This window comes from Arachis stenosperma, chromosome 7 (assembly GCF_014773155.1).
Source record: "Arachis stenosperma cultivar V10309 chromosome 7, arast.V10309.gnm1.PFL2, whole genome shotgun sequence".
Lineage (NCBI taxonomy): Eukaryota > Viridiplantae > Streptophyta > Magnoliopsida > Fabales > Fabaceae > Arachis > Arachis stenosperma.
Window position 1 is genome coordinate 3298958 of NC_080383.1, and position 26452 is coordinate 3325409.

The 26452-nt window shown below is 35.9% G+C and overlaps 1 protein-coding gene across 1 annotated transcript; it reads right to left on the reverse strand.

Moving 5' to 3' along the window:
• Positions 1 to 18622: 18622 nt before the first annotated feature.
• LOC130940172 (uncharacterized) lies at positions 18623 to 20789 on the reverse strand. The gene has a single exon (XM_057868236.1). It carries the CDS (start codon positions 20737 to 20739, stop codon positions 18718 to 18720), a length of 2022 nt encoding a protein of 673 aa, XP_057724219.1. The 5' UTR covers positions 20740 to 20789; the 3' UTR covers positions 18623 to 18717.
• Positions 20790 to 26452: the final 5663 nt, after the last annotated feature.

Genomic DNA, 26452 nt, shown 5'->3' on the forward strand with positions numbered 1-26452 from the left:
AAAAGTGAGTAGTTGAAGACTGAGAAAAGAAATTTGTTAATTTAAAAAAAATATATTTTAATTATAATAAAAAATATTGGATAATACATTTTAATTTGTCAAATTACTAAAGTTACGGTGGGTAACCGGAGATTGATGGGTTGGATGGAGTTGGTTGGTCCAAATGTGTGAAGGAGGAGGATTCCGAAGGGATCTGCAACTCGGGAGGCTCCGTCCGACTTGTTTATGCGAGGAGATGGGGGTGGTACCTGCAAAGACACTCCGATGCCTAAGTCAGCAAGGGTGCAAGCAGGTTTAGAGAGTATTGGACTTAGAGATGCCTGAGGGATGTCAGTGTATTTATAGTGGTGAACCAATAACCACCGTTGGAGTAGTGCCATATTTTTAGGGTGTTAACCATCCCATTATCTTAGGGTGGTTAAGATATGGCTCGTGGAAGTGGTTAGAGAGATTCTAGGGATAGTTACTCATTTAAATGAGTGTTTATCCGCCAGCTAATCTCGTGCCCGACTTCTTTAGAACAGGTCGTGGTGAATACCGACTTCATAGGATGAAGATTGGTACTGGTGAGACCCAACCCTTTGGATTAGGTCCTTTGCTTGATCCTGGGCCTTTATTATTGGGTCAGGGTATGAACAGTGCCCCTACTCGAGCCCAATTTTTTCAAGATTTGGGTTCAAGTATTCTGCTCGGGGTCGTAGCCGACTTGTTGGAGGACCGACGTGATTTTTCGAAACCGACGTGACTTTCCGTGTCCTTTTGGTTCTGACAGTTACGTCTAATCAAGCGTCATGTCCGTTAGGAATGTGCGTAGGTCTTGGTAACGGTGCATTCTCATTAATGACTGCCCCGCTTTTACCATTATGCCCCTTAGCATGTTTATAAATACTTTCCCTCTCTTTCATTTTTTCGTTTCTGCAATTTTTCAAATTTCTTCTTTCTTCGTTCGTGCTGCGTTCTTGCGTTTGGAGACTTCTGCTTCTTCCAACCTTCACTTTTGGATAAAGGTTAGCTTTCCTTCTTTCATGACATGCTTTGTGTTTGCATGCTTTTATTTTGTAGGTAGATAGGTTGGTTTGTAGATTTTGGCTCTGTATCTCCTCCCTTTAGAGACCGTGTTTTTTATTTTCCTTTTCTTTTTCTTTTGTAGGTTTTTGTCACCCTTTATAAGAAAAAAGAAATGGCTTCCGTAGATGTTCTTTCTCAATGGGTTGATGTCACGATCCTAGGGGAGGAACCCTTGGTCGATGCTGAGTTTATTACTCATCTTCGTACTCACCACAGGATTTGTACTTCTGAGGAGGACGAGCCAAAGTATGAGTTGGTGGTCCCAGGTCCAGAAGACCGGGTTTGTTTTGGGAGGGCCAATGAGGCGGCCCCTCATTTTTTCTTTATGTATGAATGTATGATCACCCGTTTGGGTGTTTTTCTTCCTTTTTCGCATTTTGAGATGTCTGTTTTGTACCACTGTCGAGTTGCCCCTACCCAACTTCACCCCAATTCTTGGGGTTTTCTGAAAATTTACCAATTTATTAGTCACGCTTTGGACTTTCCGACCTCTTTGAGGATTTTCTTCTATCTTTTTCACATGACTAAGCCCTTTAGTGGGCTAAATAACAAGCAGCAATGTGTGTCTTTCCGAGCCATACAAGGTCGGAGAATTTTCACCCTTTTTGACAAATCCTTCCACGACTTCAAAAATTATTTTTTCAAAGTGCAAGCTGTAGAGGGTCACCACCCCTTTTTCTTGGATGAGAATTCTTCCCCTCGCTTTTCCCTCTATTGGTTGGAGGCCTCCCCTTGTGAGAAGTACGGTCTAGACGACCTGGATGAGGTGGAGGCGGCCATTGTGGGGTTTTTCCGAGAAGTGTGGGGGAGGGCCCCATACTTGGATACTAGGAAATTCCTCCAGGGATCGCCGACCTTTGTTCGGTCGCAACTAGGTAGTTTATATATATATATATATATATATATATATATATATATATATATATATATATATACATTTCTTATTTTCAACTTGTATTTGCCGACTTGAGGTTTACCGACTTGTAATTTTTGCTAATTGTTTCTTTTGCAGACATGGCAAGGAAGAATGCTCAGGAATCTTACCAGAGAGTTCAGGAGGCTAAAGCAAAGTCCCGGGCCAGGGCTGGTGGTGCCAGGGCAATCATCTCTCCTCCTCCTCCTCCTCCTCCTCCTCCTCAGAACGTGGGGACCCCCTCTCAGCCCATTGTGATTTCTTCTTCAGCCTTATCTCGGCCGCTCCCCTCCGCCCGACTTCTTTCTGAGCCAGAGAAGAAGAAGCGCAAGACTTTAGAGTCTGGCTCTTCTTTTGATGGTGGGGTTAAGGCGGATGCTCTTGCATTCGTCCGAAAGAACATCTATCCTCATATAAGTATGGATGATGTTTCTGTTCGAAACCACCTCACCACTCTGGCTGAGGAGAGTTTTAGGGCGGCGGGTGTTTGTGGTAAGCTTTTGGATATTTTTGAGAAGACTCCTCTCAGCTCTTTGGGGTTAACCTCGAAGGGGGAGGAGCTGGAGGGGAGGCTTCTTTCTTATCAGGAGCATGAGAGGGAGTTGAAGGAGGAGGTCGCCAAGCTGAGGGCGGAGAGAGATAGCCTTCGGGAGAAGGAGAGTAAGTTGCGGGCCCAATGCAACATGGAGGCGAGTTTGAGGAAGACAGCACAGGAGAGTTATCAGAGTTTATTTCAAGATATTGTGTCTGTGAAGAAGGATTTGCTGAACTCTCGAAATGCGTATGCCGAGTTGGAGGATTCTATCGCTGATGGTGCCGAGGAGGCTTGGAGGATTTTCAAGGAGCAGGTCGGAGTTATTGCTCCTGACTTGGATCTTTCTCCTTTAGATCCGGACAAGGTCGTCATTGATGGTGCTATTGTGGATCCTCCTGCCCCCGTAATCGTTTCCGAGTCAGAATTGAAGACTCGGGGGCAGAGGATTATTGAGTCCCCTCCTCGTTCCAAGGACGCTTCGAGTTCTTCTGTTGTTCCTCCGACTCCCTCTTCATCTCCCGTGGTTGCCTCTCTTTCCGATCCTGGTGGCGCTCTTCCTGACTCTGATGGTGGTGATCCGTCTACACCTCTGCAGAAATAACTTTTTTTGTGGCTATATGGGGGCTCGGCCTGTGAGTCTCCCCTTTTTTAAACTCTTTATTTGTTGGTGGTGTTTGGACAATTTCTTTTGGCCTTTTTAAGGCCGTGAACAAAATATTTTATAAGTACCCTTTCTAATAAGGGTTTTAACTTAACAAAATAAATACCCTTTTTTGGATAAGGGTTTAAGTTACCTTATGCGTGTATGCTTTTCTTAATTTTTCGAAGTCCCCTTAATCTGTTTCTGAAAACCTTTCTCTTTGGCTTGTCTATTTTTCTGAGCCCTTTTGTTTAAGGACCTTTTGACAGCCTTTAATCCCTTTTTTGTTATCCCTTATACTCAGCTTTGTTTTATTGAGTTCTTATGACTTAGGTTATTTTTGCGATTCGTTTTCTTTTGTACTCGGTTTTTTTCTTTCGACTTATGAGTTGGGATGTTTCCGAGTTTTTATTTTACGATCAACTTCTATAACCTCATTACACCGACTTGTACCTCGTCGTTTTATCCTGACGACCATCTAGGTCGGTTCATGGGATTTTCACGTTTTGTCGAGCTTAAGTCGGCGTGTTTCGTAGAAAGACTTAGAAAAATAGAAAGGAATTTATAAGAGATATGAAAAAAGATCTTTATTGATTGGGGGAGTTACCTTCTTGCTACTAAGGATTTTTAATAGCTTTTTTCTTTTTTTCCCTTAGCCTCTACTATGATGCCTCGTTAAAAACCCTTCTCCAGAAAAAACCCTTTGATTTTGGGAAAAAATCATGAAGTTGGGAAAAGAGTACACCAGGGAGTAGAGTTCGCTTTTAACTGTAGTACCTTTTCATATTACAAGCATTCCACGACCTTGGGAACTCAGTGCCATTTAGGTTGGTTACTTTATAATAACCTTTTCCTAAAACTTCATTGACTTTGTATGGTCTCTTCCAATTAGCAGCAAGTTTTCCTTCCCTTGATTTGTTGACTCCAATGTCGTTTCTCATTAAGACCAAGTCATTCGGGGCAAATGTCCTTCGAATGACTTTTTTGTTGTACCTTGTAGTCATCCTTTGCTTCAATGCTGCTTCTCTTATCTGGGCATCTTCTCGGAATTCGGGGAGCAAGTCGAGCTCCTCTTTGTGCCCCTGTATGTTTCCGATCTCGTCATGGAGAATTACCCTTGGGCTTTGTTCATTGATTTCTATTGGTATCATTGCTTCTACGCCATAGACTAGTCGAAAGGGCGTTTCTCCCGTGGCGGATTGGGGCGTTGTCCTGTAAGCCCATAGCACTTGGGGGAGTTCTTCAGTCCAAGCTCCTTTTGCTTCTTGTAATCTTTTCTTTAGCCCTACCAGTATGACTTTATTGGCTGCCTCGGCTTGTCCATTGGCTTGCGGGTGCTCTACCGAGGTGAACTGGTGTTTGATTCTCATACTGGCTACTAAGCTTCTGAAGGTAGAGTCGGTGAATTGGGTTCCATTATCTGTAGTAATGGAGTAAGGTATCCCGTATCTTGTGATGATATTTTTGTAGAGGAACCTCCGACTTCTTTGAGTGGTGATAGTGGCCAATGGTTCTGCTTCTATCCACTTTGTGAAGTAATCTATTCCCACGACCAGGTATTTGACTTGTCCTGGCGCTTGGGGAAAAGGACCTAACAAATCCATTCCCCATTTTGCAAAGGGCCATGGAGAAGTGATACTGATGAGCTCCTCTGGGGGAGCCACGCGGAATTTTTCATGCATCTGACATGGTTGGCACTTTTTCACAAATTCTGTGGCATCTTTCTGCAAGGTCGGCCAGTAGAATCCAGCTCGGATTACTTTCCTGGCTAGTGACCTTGCTCCGAGATGATTTCCGCAGATTCCATTGTGGATTTTCTCTAACACCTCGGTGGTTCTTGAGGTCGGTACGCACTTTAACAATGGTGTTGATATCCCCCTTTTGTAGAGAGTATTTCTCACCAAAGTGTAATGTTGTGCTTCCCTCCGGATTTTCTTGGCCTCTTTTTCCTCTTTTGGAAGGATGTCAAATTTTATGTATTCGACCAAGGGGTTCATCCATCCGAGGTTTAAACCGACTACCTCAAGGACTTCTTGTTTGTCTTCTATTTTTACCACTGAGGGTTCCTGGAGGGTTTCTTGGATCAGGCTTCTGTTGTTCCCTCCTGGTTTGGTACTTGCTAACTTGGATAGGGCGTCTGCTCTGCTGTTTAAATCCCGAGTTATGTGTTTAACCTCGGTTTCTGCAAAATGCCCAAGGTGCTCCAGAGTCTTCTCCAAGTACCTCTTCATATTTGGGTCCTTTGCCTGATACTCTCTGCTTATCTGGGAGGTCACCACTTGTGAGTCGCTATATATCATCACCTTTGTGGCACCGACTTCTTCTGCCAGCTTTAATCCAGCAATCAAGGCTTCATATTCTGCCTGGTTATTTGAAGCTGAAAATTTAAATTTTAGGGAAACCTCTATCTGGATTCCTCTTTCATCTACCAATATTATGCCTGCGCCGCTTCCTGTTTTGTTGGAGGACCCGTCTACATAGAGTTTCCATGTAGTTGGTTTTTCCTCCTGATCCCCTGCGTATTCTGCAACGAAGTCGGCGAGGCATTGGGCTTTGATCGCCGTTCGAGTTTCATATCTTAAGTCGAACTCGGAGAGCTCTATTGCCCATTGAGCCATTCTCCCTGCAACATCCGTCTTTTGGAGGATTTGCTTCATGGGTTGGTTTGTACGGACTCTTATTGTGTGAGCCTGAAAGTAAGGTCGTAGCCTTCGTGAGGCTATTACTAAGGAGTAGGCAAACTTCTCTAGTTTGTGGTATCTTAGCTCAGGGCCTTGTAGAACTTTACTGATGAAATAAACTGGATGTTGTCCGACCTCATCTTCTCTTATCAGGGCTGATGAGACAGCCTTGTCTGCTACGGATAAGTACAGGACGAGGTCTTTCCTAGATACTGGTCGGGTCAGAATAGGAGGTTGGCTTAAAAACTTTTTGAACTCCTGGAACACCTCCTCGCATTCAGGAGTCCATTCGAACTGGCATCCCTTTCTTAATAAGGAGAACAGTGGAAGGGATTTTAGTGCCGATCCTGCCAAAAATCTGGAGAGGGTTGCAAGTCGGCCATTCAGCTGCCGGACTTCTCTCAAACAAGTCGGGCTTTTCATTTCTAGGATGGCTCTGCACTTATCGGGATTGGCTTCAATCCCTCTTTGTGTTAGCATAAATCCTAGAAATTTCCCTGCCTCCACCGCGAAGGTGCACTTTGCGGGATTTAGTCTCATCCCGTGCAGCCTTATGGTGTCAAAGACTTGTGAAAGGTCTGACAAGAGGTCGACTTCTTTCTTGGTCTTTACCAGCATGTCGTCGACGTATACTTCCATTAGACTCCCCAAGTGAGGGGAAAACACTTTATTCATCAACCTCTGATATGTGGCTCCTGCATTCTTTAATCCGAATGGCATGACCACGTAGCAGAAATTAGCTCTGGGTGTGATGAATGATGTTTTCTCCTGGTCTGGCTCATACATTGGGATTTGATTATATCCCGAGTATGCGTCCATAAATGATAAGTATTGATACCCCGAGCTGGAGTCCACTAGGGTATCAATACTTGGCAGTGGATAAGGGTCCTTGGGACATGCCTTATTTAAGTCGGTATAGTCGACACACATTCTCCATTTGTCATTCTACTTTTTGACTAGCACTACATTGGCTAGCCATGTTGGGTACTTGACTTCTCTGATGAAGCCAGCTTCCAGGAGCGCCTGCACTTGTTCTTCTACTATTAGGGCTCGTTCTGGGCCGAGCTTGCGTCTTCTTTGTTGTACAGGTCGGGATCCTGGATAAACCGAGAGCTTGTGGGACATGAGCTCGGGGTCTATCCCAGGCATGTCAGAGGCCTTCCAGGCGAAGAGGTCGGAGTTATCTCTTAGGAGCTTAGTCAATTCTTGTTTTAGGGTTTCCCCTAGGTTGGCTCCTATATGAGTATTTTTCCCTTCCTCTTTGCCGACCTGTATCTCCTCGATTTTTCCTCCCGGTTGTGGTTGCAGCTCTTCTCTGGCCCTTGCACCGCCGAGCTCTATTATGTGAACTTCTCTGCCCTTTCCTCTCAGATTTAGCCTTTCATTGTAGCATTTCCTTGCCAACTTTTAATCCCCTCTTACTGTTGCTATCCCTACTGAGGTCGGGAATTTCATGCAAAGGTGGGGAGTGGATACCACGGCTCTGAGTCGATTAAGGGTAGCTCTGCCGATTAAAGCATTATATGCTGACCCCACGTCAATGATTATGAAGTCTATACTCAGAGTCTTTGATTTTTCCCCTTTTCCAAAAGTGGTGTGGAGGGGCAAAAATCCCAGTGGTTTTAATGGCGTGTCCCCTAATCCGTATAGGGTGTCGGGGTAGGCTCTTAATTCTTTCTCATCCAACCCTAGCTTGTCAAAAGCGGGCTTAAAAAGGATGTCCGCCGAGCTTCCTTGGTCTACTAGGGTTCTGTGGAGATGGGCATTCGCCAGGATCATAGTTATTACTACTGGATCATCGTGTCCAGGGATTATTCCTTGCCCATCTTCTTTTGTGAATGAAATGGTAGGGAGGTCGGATGACTCTTCTCCGACCTGGTAGACTCTTTTGAGATGTCTCTTGCGAGAGGATTTGGTGAGTCCCCCTCCCACGAACCCTCCTGAGATCATATGGATATGTCTCTCTGGAGTCTGCGGCGGTGGGTTTCTTCTATCCATATTGTCTCGCTTTCTCTTTCCATGACCGTCCGACCTTTCTATGAGATATCTATCAAGCCGACCTTCTCTAGCCAGCTTTTCTATCACATTTTTAAGGTCGTAACAGTCGTTTGTGGAGTGGCCATATATTTTATGGTACTCACAGTAATCGCTGCGGCTCCCCCCTTTTTTATTTTTAATGGGTCTAGGGGGTGGCAGTCTTTCAGTGTTACAAATCTCTCTGTATACATCCACTATAAAAACTTTCAGGGGAGTATAAGAGTGATATTTTCTTGGTCTCTCGAGACCGAGTTCTTCCTTTTTCTTGGTTTCCCTTTCCCTCTCTTTTGTTGAGGGAGGGGGCCCAGGTCGCCAACTCAGGTCTCTCAACTTAGCGTTTTCCTCCATATTGATGTACTTTTCTGCTCTTTCCTGTACATCACTTAGAGAAACGGGGTGTCTTTTAGATATGGATTGTGAGAAGGGACCTTCTCTGAGTCCATTGACTAACCCCATTATGACTGCCTCTGTGGGCAGATCTTGAATCTCTAAACATGCTTTATTGAACCTTTCCATATAGGCTCGTAAAGTTTCTCCGACCTCCTGTTTTATTCCCAGGAGGCTCGGTGCATGTTTCACTTTGTCTTTCTGGATAGAGAACCTCATCAAAAACTTCCTTGAGAGGTCTTCAAAGCTAGTAACTAACCTCGGGGAGAGGCTGTCGAACCACTTCATCGCTGCTTTCGATAGAGTGGTCGGGAAGGCTTTGCATCGCGTAGCGTCGGAAGCATCAGCTAGGTACATCCGACTTTTGAAGTTGCTCAGGTGATGCTTTGGATCCGTGATTCCGTCATAGAGGTCCATATCAGGGCTTTTGAAGTTCCTCGGAACTTTTGCCCTCATTATGTCCTCGCTGAAAGGATCCTCCCCACCTAAGGGCGGCTCTTCTTGTTCGTCACGGGAGTTGCGACCTTTGAGGGAGGACTCTAACTTTAAGAGTTTTCTTTCTAACTCTTTTTGTCGTTCCATCTCCTCTTTTAGGTTCTTTTCAGTTTCCTTTTGTCGCTCCCGTTCTTGTTCTAACTGTTCCAGGCGACTGTGGACTAATCCCATGAGTTCAGTTACATGGGATGGTCCCTCTTTCTCTGATTCGGGCCCTTCTGAAGAGTTTACCTTCGGGTTTTTTACTCCGGAGGTATCTTCCCTGTGTTGATTATCAATTTCCTGGTGGAGGGTGAAGTCCGCATCGTTATTGCCTGTGTCCAGATTCTCTTGCTCAGAATCTGTCTCCATATGACCTTCTTCGTGGGATCTGTCTGCCATCAGTGGTTGATCTCTCGGGTCCCCGGCAACGGCGCCAATGTTACGGTGGGTAACCGGAGATTGATGGGCTGGATGGAGTTGTTTGGCCCAAATGTGTGAAGGAGGAGGATTCTGAAGGGATCTGCAACTCGGGAGGCTCCGTCCGACTTGTTTATGCGAGGAGATGGGGGTGGTACCTGCAAAGACACTCCGATGCCTAAGTCAGCAAGGGTGCAAGCAGGTTTAGAGAGTATTAGACTTAGAGATACCTGAGGGGTGTCAGTGTGTTTATAGTGGTGAACCAATAACCACCGTTGGAGTAGTGCCATATTTTTAGGGTGTTAACCGTCCCATTATCTTAGGGCGGTTAAGATATGGCTCGTGGAAGTGGTTAGAGAGATTCTAGGGATAGTTACTCATTTAAATGAGTGTTTATCCGCCAGCTAATCTCGTGCCCGACTTCTTTAGAACAGGTCGTGGTGAATACCGACTTCATAGGATGAAGATTGGTGCTGGTGAGACCCAACCCTTTGGATTAGGTCCTTTGCTTGATCATGGGCCTTTATTATTGGGCCAGGGTATGAACAACTAATATAAAATATAAATTATAAATTATATATAGAGTGAAAAAGATAGATAGAAATAGAAAAAGGAAGAAAGATCGACAAATGAGCAGGGACGGAGCTAGATGAAATATTAAAGAGGGGCTAAAAATATTTACAGAATAAAATAAGACTAAAATAAAATTTTAAAGGGGACTAAACTGAAATTTACATATAATTTACATGTAAAAAATTAAAATTAGGGGGCCATTGCCCCCTTTCTATGTATGTAGCTCCGCCCTTGCAGATGAGAGAATTTAAGAAGGGAATTTATTAATTTTAGAAGGAAATATTTTCTCTTGATTTTAATAAAAGAATGTCATATGACACATTTGTTTATTAAATTAGATAATAATATATAAATTAATAAATATATAATAAATTATATATAGAGTGACAAGAGTAGAGAGAAATAAAAAAAGGAGAGAAGTAGATTAGAAAATTTAGGAAATTTATTAATTTTAGAGGAAAATATTTTCTCTCAAGTTTAATAAGAGTGTCATATAACACATTTTGTTATTAAAATAGATAATATACTATAATATAAAGAATGTCATATTGTACTTTTTTATTGTCAAATTTATAATTTGTCATTGATAATGATATATATAAAAAAGATAGAGTGGTTGAAAGAATGAGAGAGATAGATAAAGGGAGAGGGAGAAAGGAAAAATTCTTTAATTATGGAGAGAAAGATTTGATTTTAATTGAAATGTGTTAGTAATATGTGGTATATTTTTGTTGTAAAATTAGTAAGAAAGAGGATAAAACTCTTTAATTTTGGAGGGAAATATTTGATTTGAATTGCAATAAAAAAATGAAAGTGAGGTATCAATACATTATTAAACTAATTATCAATCATCAATATTTTTAATTATTCTAATTGTATTAATTAATATAGTTCTAAAGGTTAACTATCAAAAACGCTCCCAAATTATTAAGACGCTGACAAAAATGCACCTGAATTTTATTATCGACAAAAATACCTTTAAATAATTTAAAAACACAACAACAATACCCAACAGTAAATATATATTTTCAAAAAATATCTTAGATATTGAATTTTGAAGTGAATTTTTACAAACATAATTAAAAAAATGAGATATTATTATTCTTAAAATTTGGTAATTTTTTTCTTAGTATATATTTTTTTGTGATTTTTTAAAAGTATTATTAGTTGTTAAAAAAATTACCCAAAAAAATATATACTCAATAAAAAATCACCAAATTTTAAGGATAATAATATCTTATTTTTTTAATTATTCTTGCAAAAAATTACATCAAAATTCAATCTCTAATATATTGTTTGAAAAATACATATTTAATGTTAAATAATCTTTCAAAAAAACTAACATTAAATATGTATTTCTCAAAAAATACATTAGAGATTAAATTTTGATGTAATTTTTTTCAAAAATAATTATAAAAATGAGATATCATTATGCTTAAAATTTGGTAATTTTTTGTTATGTATATATTATTTTGTGATTTTTTAAAAGTATTATTGGTTGTTAACAAAAAAAATTATAAAAAAATATATACTTACCGAAAAATTACAAATTTTTATGTATAATAATATCTTATTTTTATAATCATACTTGCAAAAAATTACATCAAAATTCAATCTCTAAAATATTTTTTAAAAATATATATTTACTGTTGGGTATTGTCGTTGTGTTTTTAAATTATTTGAAGGCATTATTGTCGATAGTAAAATTCAAGTGCATTTTTGTCAGCGTATAAATAATTTGGGAATATTTTTGGTAGTTAACCCTAGTTCTAATTCTCATTCATGTGCAATAATTTTATTAGTAGATAATTGGTATATACATTAATGATGACTCATTTAATTTGATATTAATTAATAGATAATAATAATAATAATAATAATAATAATAATAATAATAATAATAATAGAAAAGATATATATGGTACATGCATTGTATTTTAAAAAAGTAAAACATATTTTAAAAAGGACTGAATTATCAATAATAAATTGTAATTGATATCAATATTAATAATTAATTTTTATAATTATTTTTATCTACTAAAAATTACATATAGTATTTCTTTTGTGGTATAAAAAAGTTGTGATTCATAACATTTTTGTAAAATTATATTACATGAACACAAGATCAATTATTTAACAAATTAAATTTTAATTAATATATTTTATTTTTTACTCCTATTTTTATTCATTAATTATTTTACTTTTTCTATTTATAGTAAATATTGAATGTAAAAAAAATAATATTGATTGTTATATATTTTATTTATTTAGAGTCATAATTGAATTTGATATAATTGTAGTAAGTATCTACAACTAATAATAATATGATACTATAATTTTAAGTTGTATAATATAATAAAAAAGAACGTAGCAATTTATATCTGCTTCCTATATAGCAATAATATTATATATATTTATATATCTCCTCTTTTGGCTCCTTCCTAAAAAAATTGGTATATAATTAATGTAGATAACATATATCTTGAGTAAGTATTTTCATTGAATTAATTATAAAGGTTAATAAAATATAATGGCATAATTTTTATTTAATTGTAATAAGTATCTCTATTAAAAATATTGGCTAATTATTACTGTGTATAATTAATGTGTGTATATATATAGTAATAGTGAAATTTTACAATTATTTATTATTTAGAGAATTCATAATTCAGACATTGTTCTTTTTCTATTTTTTATTTTTCATACTTAATGGCTGCTAGTTACGATTCTATCAATATTATTACCTATGGTAAATTATGTGATAAAAAAGTTTGGAAATAAAGGCAAGAATTATAAGGTTATGGAAAGTCTCATCCAAATTTGACAAGAGCAAGACGGCTTACATAGAAATGGTTCTAATGGATGTTAAAGTTAATTGATTATTTTTCAGAGTAAATAGCCAAAATCGTCCCTGAAAGTGAAAGATATCCTGATCTCTATTTTGGTCCTCGAAAGATAAAGTTAATCAAAATCGTCTCTGAAAGATACACAATTGGTCACGTTAGTCCTTCCATCAGTTGGATGATGACGTGGAGGACTAATGCCACGTGTCACAAGATGATTGGTTGACGTGTCAAATCAGTGACACGTGGTACTTGACATGTAAAAAAATTATTTATAATCAAAATAGTCCTTGAAAGTTCAGACGTAAGTCATTTTCATCCCTAAAATTTTAAAAATTAACTAAATTAGTCCTTATATAATTTTTTTCTTGATAATATTAAATTTAAAATATTTTTTGATACTACTAATTTTAATTGAAATGTAATTGACAATCAAAAAATTAGTAATCGTATCTTTTTCTTAAAAATTTTTTCAATAAAAATATCTCTCTCCTTTAATTCTTGTCAAAATCTCTCTTATTCTTTTCTATTCTAAAACATTTTTTCTTACATTATTACATTTTGCTGGTATATATATATATATACAAGTATAATTACCCGTGCCATGCACGTGATAAGATTGAAAAGAAAATTTTAAGTTGTTGTGTTAAAATTAATTTTAATTATAATAACTTAATTAATAAAAAAATTTGTATGCGTTGTTTTTCTTTTCTTAATATAGTGTTAATTGTATTAACTATAAAATAGTTATTTAATCTACTTTGTTCAATAAATCAGACATATATACTCAATATATAAATAATCTAGTAATACTTAAATCCACCAACAAAGTTTTATATGTTGGTTTACTATGAAGTAAGAACATATCAAAATCAGCTCAAAATGAAGAACAAATTAATAAAAAATCCTAACGCAGAAAGTTCTGTAATAAACAATAAATAATATAAACATATTGATTAATAATTCAATGCTATCCTTTGATACCTGTAAAATATATACATAAAACAACATTGTATCAATGTTAGTATATAAAATTATATTGTTAACGTAATTATAAAATTGTTTATCAGGAGAATAAGATAATACGAATTTTATGATAATTTTAATATTCTCAAACTATTAATGTACAATAAGAATCCATCCATTATTTCCTAGAATTTATAAATTTTTTTTATTGATAGTAATTAATTTTAATAAATTAATAGATTTAGCAAGTCATTTTGTTATTACCTTTTCATTATAGGCTCTCAAAAAATTCTCTATATACCACATTTATCGTGCAGTTATCTTCCAAGTGTCCATGATCTTGCAACAGCACTCACAGACCATCTTTACTCGTTACCCTTGATAACACAACATACAATTGACCATGGGTGAAAACTGGCCTTGGAAGGTAAACAAAGTTATATACTCAAAATTGAAATATAGGTATTTGTTAACCTAAACAAAGTTATATGCTCAAAACCAAAATTTATGTATGTTAACCTAAATGAAAGTAATACGGTAATGGAAAAAAAAAGATGTATAAATTTTTATTAACTTTGTTTAGGTTAACATACATAAAAAAAAAGATAGAGTGGTTAAAAGAATGAGAGGGATAGATAAAGGGAGAGGGAGAAGGAGAAGGGAAAAATTCTTTAATTATGGAGAGAAAGATTTGATTTTAATTACAATGTGTTAGTAATATGTGGCATATTTTGGTTATAAAATTAGTAGAAAAGAGGATAGAACTCTTTAATTTTGGAGGAAAATATTTGATTTGAATGATAATAAAAAAAAATGACATGTGACACATTTTGATTGTAAAGTTAAGGCTTAATTATTCTGTTAATCCCTATAATTTCATGAAATTTTCAATTAGATCTTTATACTTTTTTTCTTTTTAATTGGATATTTGGGTCTCTACTGCACCATTTTTTTTTTCAATTAGGTCCCTCTTGACAATAATTGGTTTAATTGTATAGGGATATAATTTAAAAAAATGGTGCAGGACCCAATTAAAAGAAAAAATATATATATAAGGACCCATTTAAAAAAAATTGTGCAAGGACTCAATTAAAAAAAGAAAAAATATTGAGATTTAATTAAAAATTTTACAAAACTATAGAGACAAATAAAATAATTAAACCTAAAATTAATAATATATAATAGATATTTTTAGTCGAATATAAACAATAATACTTTTTACTTTACAATTAATGATGAGCTTAATTAATTTTATACATATTTTAACCATAAAAAATTAACATCTAATTGTCATTTTACTTAGAATAAAGTTATTTTTTTTGTATTGTCTAGAATATTTTTTAGTTTGATTGACTAAAGACTATTAATAGAAAAATGAATCATTTTAATTTTTTTAATTAAAAATATAAAATATAATTTTTAATTTTTTAATATTTTTTTAGTTTTATTTATAAAATATATGGTAAAATATTACATTTTACTCTGTTAAATGAAACAAAAAAAACATAAGAGGATCTAACCCTCTATTTACAGCACATTATTATCATTATCATTATTTGTTCATGTTAACCGTATGTGAAAAAAAAAATTAAAACCGATAAATATGTATTGGGTCGAATTGACTTAGATTTGTTAGACTCATAGTAACTCAAACTCTCTTTATATTCATTTCAAATTACTATCGATTGTATTTTTTCCAAATTTTTGTGGTAAATTATTTTTTGGGTTAGTTTATTATTAACCGAATACTATCAGGTTTAATTTGGACGTAGTCATGGGTCATGGCGTAATAATTTCAAAAGAATTTTTGAATTATAATAAAAAATATTGCTTTTTTTTTGTATCTTTGAATTAAATCCTAAATTTTTAGAAAAAAAAATACAACTTTATAAAAAATTGAGTCAAATACTCAAATGTAAAAATACAAACAGTAGACAAATAATGTAAACAAAAGGAATATTATTTATAAGGATTAAAAATATATATAATTTTTTTCTTTCTATATTTTGGTAGATATATTATCCTTATAAAATCTTTATTAAAAAAATTTAATCTACATTCCAAATATATATATATATATATATATATATATATAAATGTTATCCTAAAATACACATAACTAAGTTAAATTTTCTTTAAATATATAACTTGATATATATTTTAAATAAAAAATATATTATTATATCTTAGATATAAATTTTTTGATGATATTACTATTATTTTAATTGTCTGCTTTCATTATTAGCATTCAATATGATTTATTTAATTTATTTGCTAATTTAACATTTCATATCTTTTTAATATTTATTTTTATTACTATTGTTCTTTCTCCCTTAATCAATCATATATCATTATCGTAATTAATGATTCTTGTGTGATATCTCTTAGTTTTAATATTACAAATTTTGCATAAAATTACATTTATTTATATCTCATTTTCATTATTTTTATATATGTATATTATATTTTTTAAAAATATCTTTAAATAAAGAAACTGAATCAAATATTTAAAAGTTAAATATAATATTTGTTTTAAAGCATATAAAATTTTTCTATATATACCTATTATACTATAATAGTTGTTCAATACATTCTTATTATTTGCTTTACTATTTTATTCTACATATTTTTCTTACTTGAATATTGAAGTTCATCATGTCTGATCAAGAGAAGAAATACGAGTGTGATCAGTGTGATAAAAAGTTTTCTACTTCAAAATATTTACGCGGCCATAAGAGCAAGTCTCACAATCCAATTATTTATAATCCAAGTAATTGTAGTATATGCAACAAATACTTCGATATTCCATCGTTGCTACAAGTTCATATGAAAGAAGAACATAATTATTATACATTCTTATGAATGCTAAGGTATTTGAAATAAGTCCATAAGTTATGTTAAAGTTTAGAATGGAAATCAATATTTATTGTATTTTATTTATTGCTTTATTAAGAATTTTTTTTTAAAATTTAATTTGAGAATTGTAATCCTATTAATTAGGGTTTAAAAGTTATAGCTAGTTTATCTTATATGGGTCCTTATTATGTACGCAGGTATCTTTTTTTTATTTGTTAAATTTGCACAATTATATTTGATTAATAAAAAAATTAGAGTTTAAATTCTAATCTTTGTAAGTATTTTTTTATTTTATTAATATATGGTCAATATGAATTTTTACGGGTAATATCTTTGATTTTTTGAAGTGAAATTTTATTTATTGTGATATAGCAATTCTTTTTAATTATTTTTATGTAAAATATTAATTAAAAATTTAAACATTTACCAAGTGCAAGGCTTGTATATTGATTCACACTATTAAATAATTAACCTTGTATGTAATATACATTTATAAAAATGTTAAGTATATATATGTAAAAATTAATCAGTAACTAACTAACTATGATAATATTAGCTTTATTTTATTTTACATAGTTAATATGTATTTTATACAAATGGTTAATTTTGTATAAAATATATATTACCATATTCATGGAAGTCATTAATTATTGTCTCTCCCACAACCCTTTTATTCACTTAGCTTGTTGAATCTTTTGTGATAATAATAATAATAATAATAATAATAATAATAATAATAATAATAGTTAGACATAGGAGCATATTATTTTTTTAATTAACTTTAAAATATTTTTAATTTCAATAGTTGTAATAAGTCATGACATAGTTTTAGAAAACTAATCGCCGGAATATCAAGTACAACATATAAAAATTATTTGATATGATATATACATTATTATTATTATTATTATTATTATTATTGTTATTATTATTATTATTATTATTATTATTATTATGTCACACAATTTTCCTTTTTGAAACACCTAGCAATAGCATATAAAAAATCAGCTTTGTGTTGTATTTTTTGTTTCATTTCAACGGTCACCACAAACTAGTTGACCTAGTATAAAAATTAACACTATGTAATTTCTGTTGAAATTAAAAATTAACTAATTAGATAGACTAAAGAACATAAATAATTATATATCTATCATTTGAAAAGGTTTACCATTATTATAATTAACAGAAGTTGAAATGAGTTAACTAAACGTGGTATGTTTTAATTGTTTTGACTAAGTTATTTTAAACACTTATTTATATTTATATTGACCTATCAAGTATCAAACAATTTTAAAACTGTCATAATATTTTTTAGAGTTTAATTTTAATACATAAATAATATAAAATATTTTATACAGTTGTCATTTAATTAAATCTATTTTTTTAAATAATGATTCACGCAGTTAATATAAGAAATAATTATTCTTTGCTAGCATAATAATACATAATTAAATATATATAAAATAATTTTATACGTACAATACATTAAAATTAAATTTTATTATGTTCTCTCACATATTTGAGTTTGATTCTTCTGAGTGAGATGATAATAAAAATTATTGTAGAAACAAATAGTAGTAGCTACGAGGGAGGAAGTGTTAGGACGATGCATCGCAAAATGATAAGGCATCAAAGATCTTCCATGCTTTTCCTGCCAAAGCTTCAAGAATGATACATGGTGGTAAAATATATAGATCATGGAAACACATCTAAGGAGACAATAAATTAGTATGATATGTATAAAATGAAGCATACCGTATGTTCATGTTCTCATATGTTGTAAAGCATTTTGCCCTTGAAGCCAGGTGGTAGTTCATCAACTTACAGGGATTCACTTTTTTCACGGATCCTTGAGGTTTAGAAGAGCTCTGCAGAAGAAGCTGATCCTTTAATCGCTGGCAAAGCTGCTGGTAAATGGATCAAGAACATACTTGTCTCCGGGTTTTCCTCCTACCAACAATTTGCTCATCAGAATTAATAAATTCAATTTTATAAGTTTCAGTTCACTAACCAAAAGGCCAAGTTCCTTTGCTGGATTTGTTGAATCTTCATTGAAGGTTCTGGATTCTGCAGCCTCCCCAAATTCCTCTTCATCAAGGAGTTCTATCAAAACAATATGCATAGGTAAAGCCTCTTGATAGGCATAATTAAAAATTAAAATGCAAAATAGTGTAGAAATAACACAGATTAAGAAAAACAGAAGAGTGTAGAGGAAATCAAAATAGTGACTGATAGGCATAATTAATCCAAATATTTATTACTGAATAACTGCTTATTTACACAGATTAAGAAAACTCGAAGGTAATAAAAAAAAATAAAAATGGTTAATCTAGCACGACTAATTTCTGATATTTGGGGCCGGAAATTGCAGCTTCCATTGAACTTTCAGGGGTGAGTTCACCGTCATTGTCCATGAACAAAGTCATCAGATTCTTGGAGAATCCACTCACGAGGGCCACTCCTTGCTGGGTGGCAGCCACCGGAGTGGCCCTCGAGTCCCTCAGATTCCAGAACACTATCTGAGGAACAGCAGAGCCATAACCTTTCTCACTATACTTCCTTGTAATTGCTTGGTAATCGGTCTCCCAAGGCGTCGCGGATGCTTGATCGAACTCCATGTCACTGAACACAAACACCCGCTTAATCATCTGATCTTCTTTCAATTTTCCATCCACAGCCACCTCCAAAATTCGATCAAACACTCTTTGGAAGTTCGTGTTCATCCCCCACTTCATCTCCCTAATAAAGTTGGTCTTGGAATAGAGACTATTGCCTTCAATCAAATGAAGCTGAGGATTTGCACTGAATGTGATAACCTTTCCCTTCCATGGTTCCTCATTCAATTCAGACACCAACAACCCCAATGCAACACAAACATCCATGGGAGTCCCATGCATGCTTCCAGAAACATCACACACAGCCAAACAGTTCTTCAGTTTACCCTTCTTAAGCATGTCACTCACCATTCTGCTCCACTGAAGCTCTGCCACCTCATCACCATCTTCCTCTGCATCTTCATCTCCATATCGATATCGATATCGACATCGATATCCCAAAGACTGTATGATCTCATGAGGAAGCAATGCGCCGGCGGCTATTGTAGTCTTCCCTGACTTCACGTCCACAAGGTACTTCATGAACCTCTCTTTATCATGCTTCATGAATTTCTCCTTATAGAGCTTCATAGCTACAGAGGCCACTCTGTTGTATGGGATCGAATCCCAGCGTTTCTCACTCATGTAAACCTCTGGAAGTTCTAGAATCTTCCGAAGAGGGACAAGAACCTCCTTTCGTAACCGATCACGGATCCTGTAAGCATAATGCGCCTCCTCGATTCCTTCATACTCGGTGCGAGGGAACATCCTCCTCGCAATGGATTCACATAGAAGCGTGGATCGGTCAAAGGAAGAGTCAAGAGAGGGACACCACTTCGCAGCAAGACTGATAGCCGTTGATTTGTCGGAATTTAACAACTCCAGATCGTTCTTCAAACAGTTGGCAAAATGATCGGAGATGCTGTCGTGGAGGAGCTGAAAATTTGCATCGTCGTTGTAACGGTTAAGGAGCTTCTTGGCCATGGAAACCTTCTTTTGTTCCCTGAGAGAACGTGCAGTTTCCTTCTCCTTCTTCATCATCTCGTTCGTCGAATTCTCAAAGGGCTTCAATCCTACTAAGAAATCACCAAACGTCTTCTTCTTCATGCTCTCCTCCTTGTTTCTGGCATTCCTCAGTTTCCTTCCGGTTCCCCTTCCCCTCCCCAGGTAGAACGCGTTTGTTTCCCTCATCTTCTTGAACCTGTTCCTCTTTCTGGAGCCTTTGACGCTGAGCCACTGCGCCTTCTGATTCTTTCGCACATCTGAACCTTCTAGAATCCTGTAGAGAACTTCCGGAAGGTCCTTGAAGCAACCGAATTCGGCGAAGGAAGGGACGTTGGCTGCGAGTGTCTTGGGGTGGTTAGAGAAGAGCCACATGGCAGCAGTGTAGAAGCCTTCGCGATCGGACTTGCCGGTTCCGCGGATGCCTCGGAGGTTACAGACGAGTTTGAGTGTGGTGAGGGGGTTGTGGGCCCATGCCACGTCGAGCCTCTCTCGGAGGGAGTCGGAGGGAGTGTCGGGAACGACGTGGAAGAAGAAGTCAAGGCATGGGTTGCCGGTTGACAAGAATGTAGCGGACTGGTTCTCTGTCAAGCCCATTGGGGGTTTGGGGCTGTAAAATCTCGAGACCATTAGGTCAATAAAGGGTTCTGAGGCTGCGGTGGTGGTGGCGGCGGCCGCGGCCGCGGCGACGGCGGTTGGTTGTGGTTTTGAGAGTTCAGGTGGGCCCAGGAGAGTGGCCATGCAGCCCATGCTGATAAGCAAGAAGTGCGAAAATGGATTTGATAGAAGAGAGAAGAAAAAGATGGATATTGGTGTGGGAAATGGGAATGAATTGAAAGGAAGTATATATAGTTGTGCTTCAGCTTGGGGAGCAAGAAATTTTAAGAACAAATGTGACGATACTACCCCTACCAACTTAATTTTGCAGTTATTACGGAGAATCATATTCAACGGTTGCCTTGGGTTACTTGTTTAGTGTGTACTCATTCCTATAATCTTATGTTTTTTTTTTCTAATTTGTTGTTTTAATTAAATTAATTTAATTAGTTCTGCTTTTGCTTGGGGAGCAAGTAATTTAACAGTTATACTGTAAGGTGCAATACTGCAAGTACAACATGCGATTTTCAATCATAGACGTGCATTACTGTTTATTCATTCTTAATTTTTTTTATTTGTATATTTAATTAAAATTTATCTTGCAGTTACCTTTTTTATACTAAACAAAACAAGATAAAAAGAAAAATTTGTATGCCTAAGGATAAAAGTTATTTGTTGTAAAAAATGAATTCAATTTATATCAGTGGTAAAGTTTTTGCTTTAATAAATATATAATAAATGTATTAAAAAATTATATTTTCTATTTTTTTAAATTTTTTTAATTTATAATATTAACATGAGTTTTTAATCCTAATCCTGTAAAATTATCCGGTAACACTCTCACACGGCATAATCCAAAATGCAATGTTGGGCAAAACAACAAAAGTGACATGAATACAAATTTATATTTCTTTGATAAAATGTTATTATTTGTTGTAAAAAATGAATTTAATTTATATCTGTGGTAAAAGTATTCTGTCCAAGAATAATAGACAAATTACATAAAATAATAAAATAGTAAGTTTAATCTAACATTTGGTCCAAAGAACATCTGTTGATGATTGCTAGTTGAATAAAACGACAATATGTTAAACCATTTAATTAAATACTGCATTTTTTTTATAATTTGTTTCTTCAAAGAAAACAAGTATTTAGATTGAAATGTTCAAACGTTTTATGGTTCATTAAGAATCGAACTCTTGACGATCTGAGGTTTTAATACCATGTCATGATACCACTCATCCCAAAAGCTTCAGCTGATGGGAAAATGTAACACTAATAATTATATCTCTAATACTCCATAAATCTCCATTGTACACGTTGTATAAATATTTCATTGGCTCCTCATACTTTCCCTTTTCAATTTTATATGATCCCTTGTACATAGCGATTAATATTATGTTTGTACTATCAATCATAGATCCATAGGTTCAATACTACTTTATATTGTTATTTTGATTAATGATATTACCGGAAATTATTTTTCATATGGAGAGGTGGTTGGTGTTTTGGGAGATTATTGGGAAGTGGGGTGATTTACCGGGGATGGAGGTAGCAGCCACCACGCAGGGGGCGTACTGTCCAAGCAGCCAAGCCGCGTGTCATCGCCGAAGCACCACGCGGGAGGCGTGGTGAGGCCGCGTGTCATCGGGAAAGCACCACGTCGGGGGCGTGGTGATGTGACAGCCATGCAGAATTCTGACACCACGGGGGGTGTGGTGGAGGTGGCAGCGCAGATTCCCAAGACGGTCTTCACCACGGGGGGTGTGTTGACTGTGCTTCCATGCAGGAGACAATCCTCCCACTCCGAGAAGCAGCAAGCAGAGAGTAGGAGCTCTATATAAAGAGCCATTCGGTAATGTTATGCACAATGGTAGTAGTGTGTAATGTTTTGGAGAGTAGGAGAAAGGTAAGATTGCTGAAGTGGAGATTAGTGATCAACAAAGAGGAGAAGGAAGGTTGCAGTGGAAAAAAAGAGGAAGATTGAAAAATAGGAGGAAAAAAATATTTTTGTATTTATTTTAAAAGATGGTTCGTAATTATTGCGTTTCGGAGGAATATATTATAAATTATTTGGATCATTCAATTTATGTAAGTTGGTATATTATATTTTTATTGTGTTTTAATTTTCTGTTATTTTTTGTTATTTAACATAGTATAGTATATTTATTTTTTTGTTATTTTGAGATTAATTTTATGTTATAAAAAAACTATAATATAATAAAATGTATATTATACGATGTAATACAAAGTTTATAATAAAATATATTCGTTTTACAATAAAATATAAAAATGCTATAGTAAAATAAATATATATTATGTTAATAAAGAAAAAATGTATGTTGCAAAAAAGTAGAAAAATATTAGTTTTTCATGCATGAGTAAAAAAAAATCGCTCATTTATATCAATTTAAAAATATAATAATAATAATAATAATAATAATAATATACAAGTAATAACAATATAATATAATATATACATATATATTTACGGTTTGTATACTAATAAATATATGCATAAATTTTTTAAATAGTAAATATTTTGAATTTTTTAACATAAATATGCATATGTTAATAAATAAATAATATTATAATAAATTAAATAAGTAAGGCTTATAAAATATATTTAAAAAGTAAATATTATAATAAATAAGGAATTTAAATTTGTAATAAATAAATAAATAGATAAGCTATGTTGAATATTTTAATAAATAAGATATTAAAATAAATATGTGAATGTTTATTAATATATTTATAAGGATTATTATTGAAATAATGTAACATATATTTTTATTGATGCAGCCTAACCGGAATTTGTTGGTGCGTAAACTGGATCCGCCACAGACGTGGAATCCGATAGTGGAGAATTACTTACGCGCCACGGGATTCTACCATGTCTCTAGAATTGGAGTCATAAGAGGATATCATCCCATGTTAGCTGCTCTGGTTGAAAGGTGGAGGCCTGAAACTCACACCTTTGTATTGCCGATCGGTGAGGTTACAGTGACATTAGAGGATGTCGCTCATATATTCGGACTACCCATTGATGGAGAGGCTGCCAGTGGATGGACAGATAGTAGTGCCGAGTTCGTTCAAAGTCAGGGCATAGCGATATTCGGTCGTGAGCCATCAGTTAGTGGTAATGCGAAGTCTTATATAAAGCTTGGATGGGTTCGACATATTAGAGACGCAGAGCTGTTGGACACTGACGAGTCTATCAGGAGATACGTCAGATGTTATATCTTCTGTTTGTTAGGGTCGACCTTATTCACAGACAAGTCGACTGCATATGCCCATGCGAAATATCTACCGTTACTTCGCGATTTCGAGCGGATCCATACTTATAGTTGGGGGTCAGCTTGTCTCGCACATCTTTATAGAGCACTATGCCGTGCATCACGATATGATACAAAGGAGATGGATGGCCCTCTAAATCTCTTGTTTGTTTGGGCATGGGAGCGAATGCCGTGTCTTGCTCCCGTACCGAGACAAACGCTTCCACCGGCCCAGATACCAGTTGCCATGAGGTAATAAGACTTATTTTAGTTATGTGTTATATTTATGATGCACATATGACATATGATGAGTTATTTAAATTTTTTCAATTAACAATGTTTCAGGTGGAGTCATTCGGAACGGACCACAGCGTGGTCATCGAAGACCGTGGAGACATTCAGGCATGATATAGATTACATGTAGGAGGTAAGTAGTTATAGCTCTTCTAATCCATTTTTTGAACCATTATTGTTAAGATTCTAATATACCAATAATACTGTGGCAGTTTGAGTGGCGGCCGTATGACGGGTTGATCGTCCCCGGCGACTTGCATCCCCATCTTGAGGTGTGTGACATCGTTGCTCTGTTGTTGTCGTTCGAGTGTGTAGAGTGGCACCCTGCGGACAGAGTGATGCGTCAGTCTGGATATGTACAACCTCCTCCGGGGATACCAAGGGATATTCCAGTTGACCATCATTGCATCGTTCTACGCGGAGTACAGCTTCATGACTGGACAGTTTTGCGTGGGCCATGGATAGTGGAGTGGGCCAACAGGCGACACAGCCGACTACGAGACCTGCACCCCCTACCAACCTGGGATTTTTTACCGACGGTTGAGTACCGGGATTGGTACATGCGCTCCTACGGACATCTGTTGAGATTGACAGGGTACGTTCCTCATCATCCACAGCCACCTGCCCCACAGCCACCTCCCCCTCAGCCACCTCAGCATGCAGTGTTTGAGCCGTTTCCTTATTATATACCACAGCCACCGGCCGACAGTCATGGTAGCCATCACACTCAGCAGTCCCAGCACAGCCACCACTCTTAGCAGTCCCAGCACAGCCACCACTCTTAGCAGTCCCAGCACAGCCACCACTCTCAGCATCATGATCCCATACTTACCATTCCTTCCGGTCATGATTGGTTTGACTTCTCCAGCGACGGACCCAGAGATCAGCTACAACAGCATTGGATTGACGCTGGTTTAGGTGGCTGGTCAGATTTTAGTAGTATCCTTTCACCGTCAGTGCTGGCTGGTGCACGAAATTGTGATCAATACTTTTCACAACTCAAATAATCCCTAGTAATGGCTCCAAAGCCTTGGTGCTCAATACCATGGCATAAACACAACTTCGCACAACTAACCAGCAAATGCACTGGGTCGTCCAAGTAATACCTTACGTGAGTAAGGGTCGATCCCACGGAGATTGTTGCTATGAAGCAAGCTATGGTCACCTTGTAAATCTCAGTCAGGCAGACTCAAATGGGTATAGTGGTAAACGAATAAAGCATAAAGATAAAGATAGAGATACTTATGTATATCATTGGTGAGAGCTTCAGATAAGCGTATGAAGATGCCTTCCCTTCCGTCTCTCTGCTTTCCTACTGTCTTCATCCAATCCTTCTTACTCCTTTCCATGGCAAGCTCATGTAGGGTTTCACCGTTGTCAGTGGCTACCTCCCATCCTCTCAGTGAAAATGTTCTTATGCTCTGTCACAGCATATGGCTAATCAGCTGTCGGTTCTCGGTCAGGCCGGAATAAAATCCATCGATTCTTTTGCGTCTGTCACTAACGCCCCGCCTGCTAGGAGTTTGAAGCACGTCACAGTCATTCAATCATTGAATCCTACTCAGAATACCACAGACAAGGTTAGACCTTCCGGATTCTCTTGAATGCCGCCATCAGTTCTCGCCTATACCACGAAGACTCTGATCTCACGGAATGGCTGGCTCGTTTGTCAGACGAGCACTCGGTTGTCAGGCGATCAACCATGCATCGTGTATCAGGAATCCAAGAGATAAACACTAGAGCCTTGTTGCTTGTAGAACAAGAGTGGTTGTCAGTCACTTTGTTCATGAGTGAGAATGATGATGAGTGTCACGGATCATCACATTCATCAAGTTGAATAACAAGTGATATCTTGGACAAAGAACAAGCGGAATTGAATAGAAGAACAATAGTAATTGCATTAATACTCGAGGTACAGCAGAGCTCCACACCTTAATCTATGGTGTGTAGAAACTCCACCGTTGAAAATACATAAGAACAAGGTATAGGCATGGCCGAATGGCCAGCCTCCCAAATGATCTAAGATAGCATGAAACTCAAAGATAGCTACCCAGATGTCTAATACAATAGTAAAAGGTCCTACTTATAGAAAAACTAGTAGCCTAGGGTGTACAAAGATGAGTAAATGACATAAAAATCCACTTCCGGGCCCACTTGGTGTGTGCTTGGGCTGAGCAATGAAGAATTTTCGTGTAGAGACTCTTCTTGGAGTTAAACGCCAGCTTTTATGCCAGTTTGGGCGTTTAACTCCCATTTAGGTGCCAGTTCCGGCGTTTAACGCTGGAATTTCTGAGGGT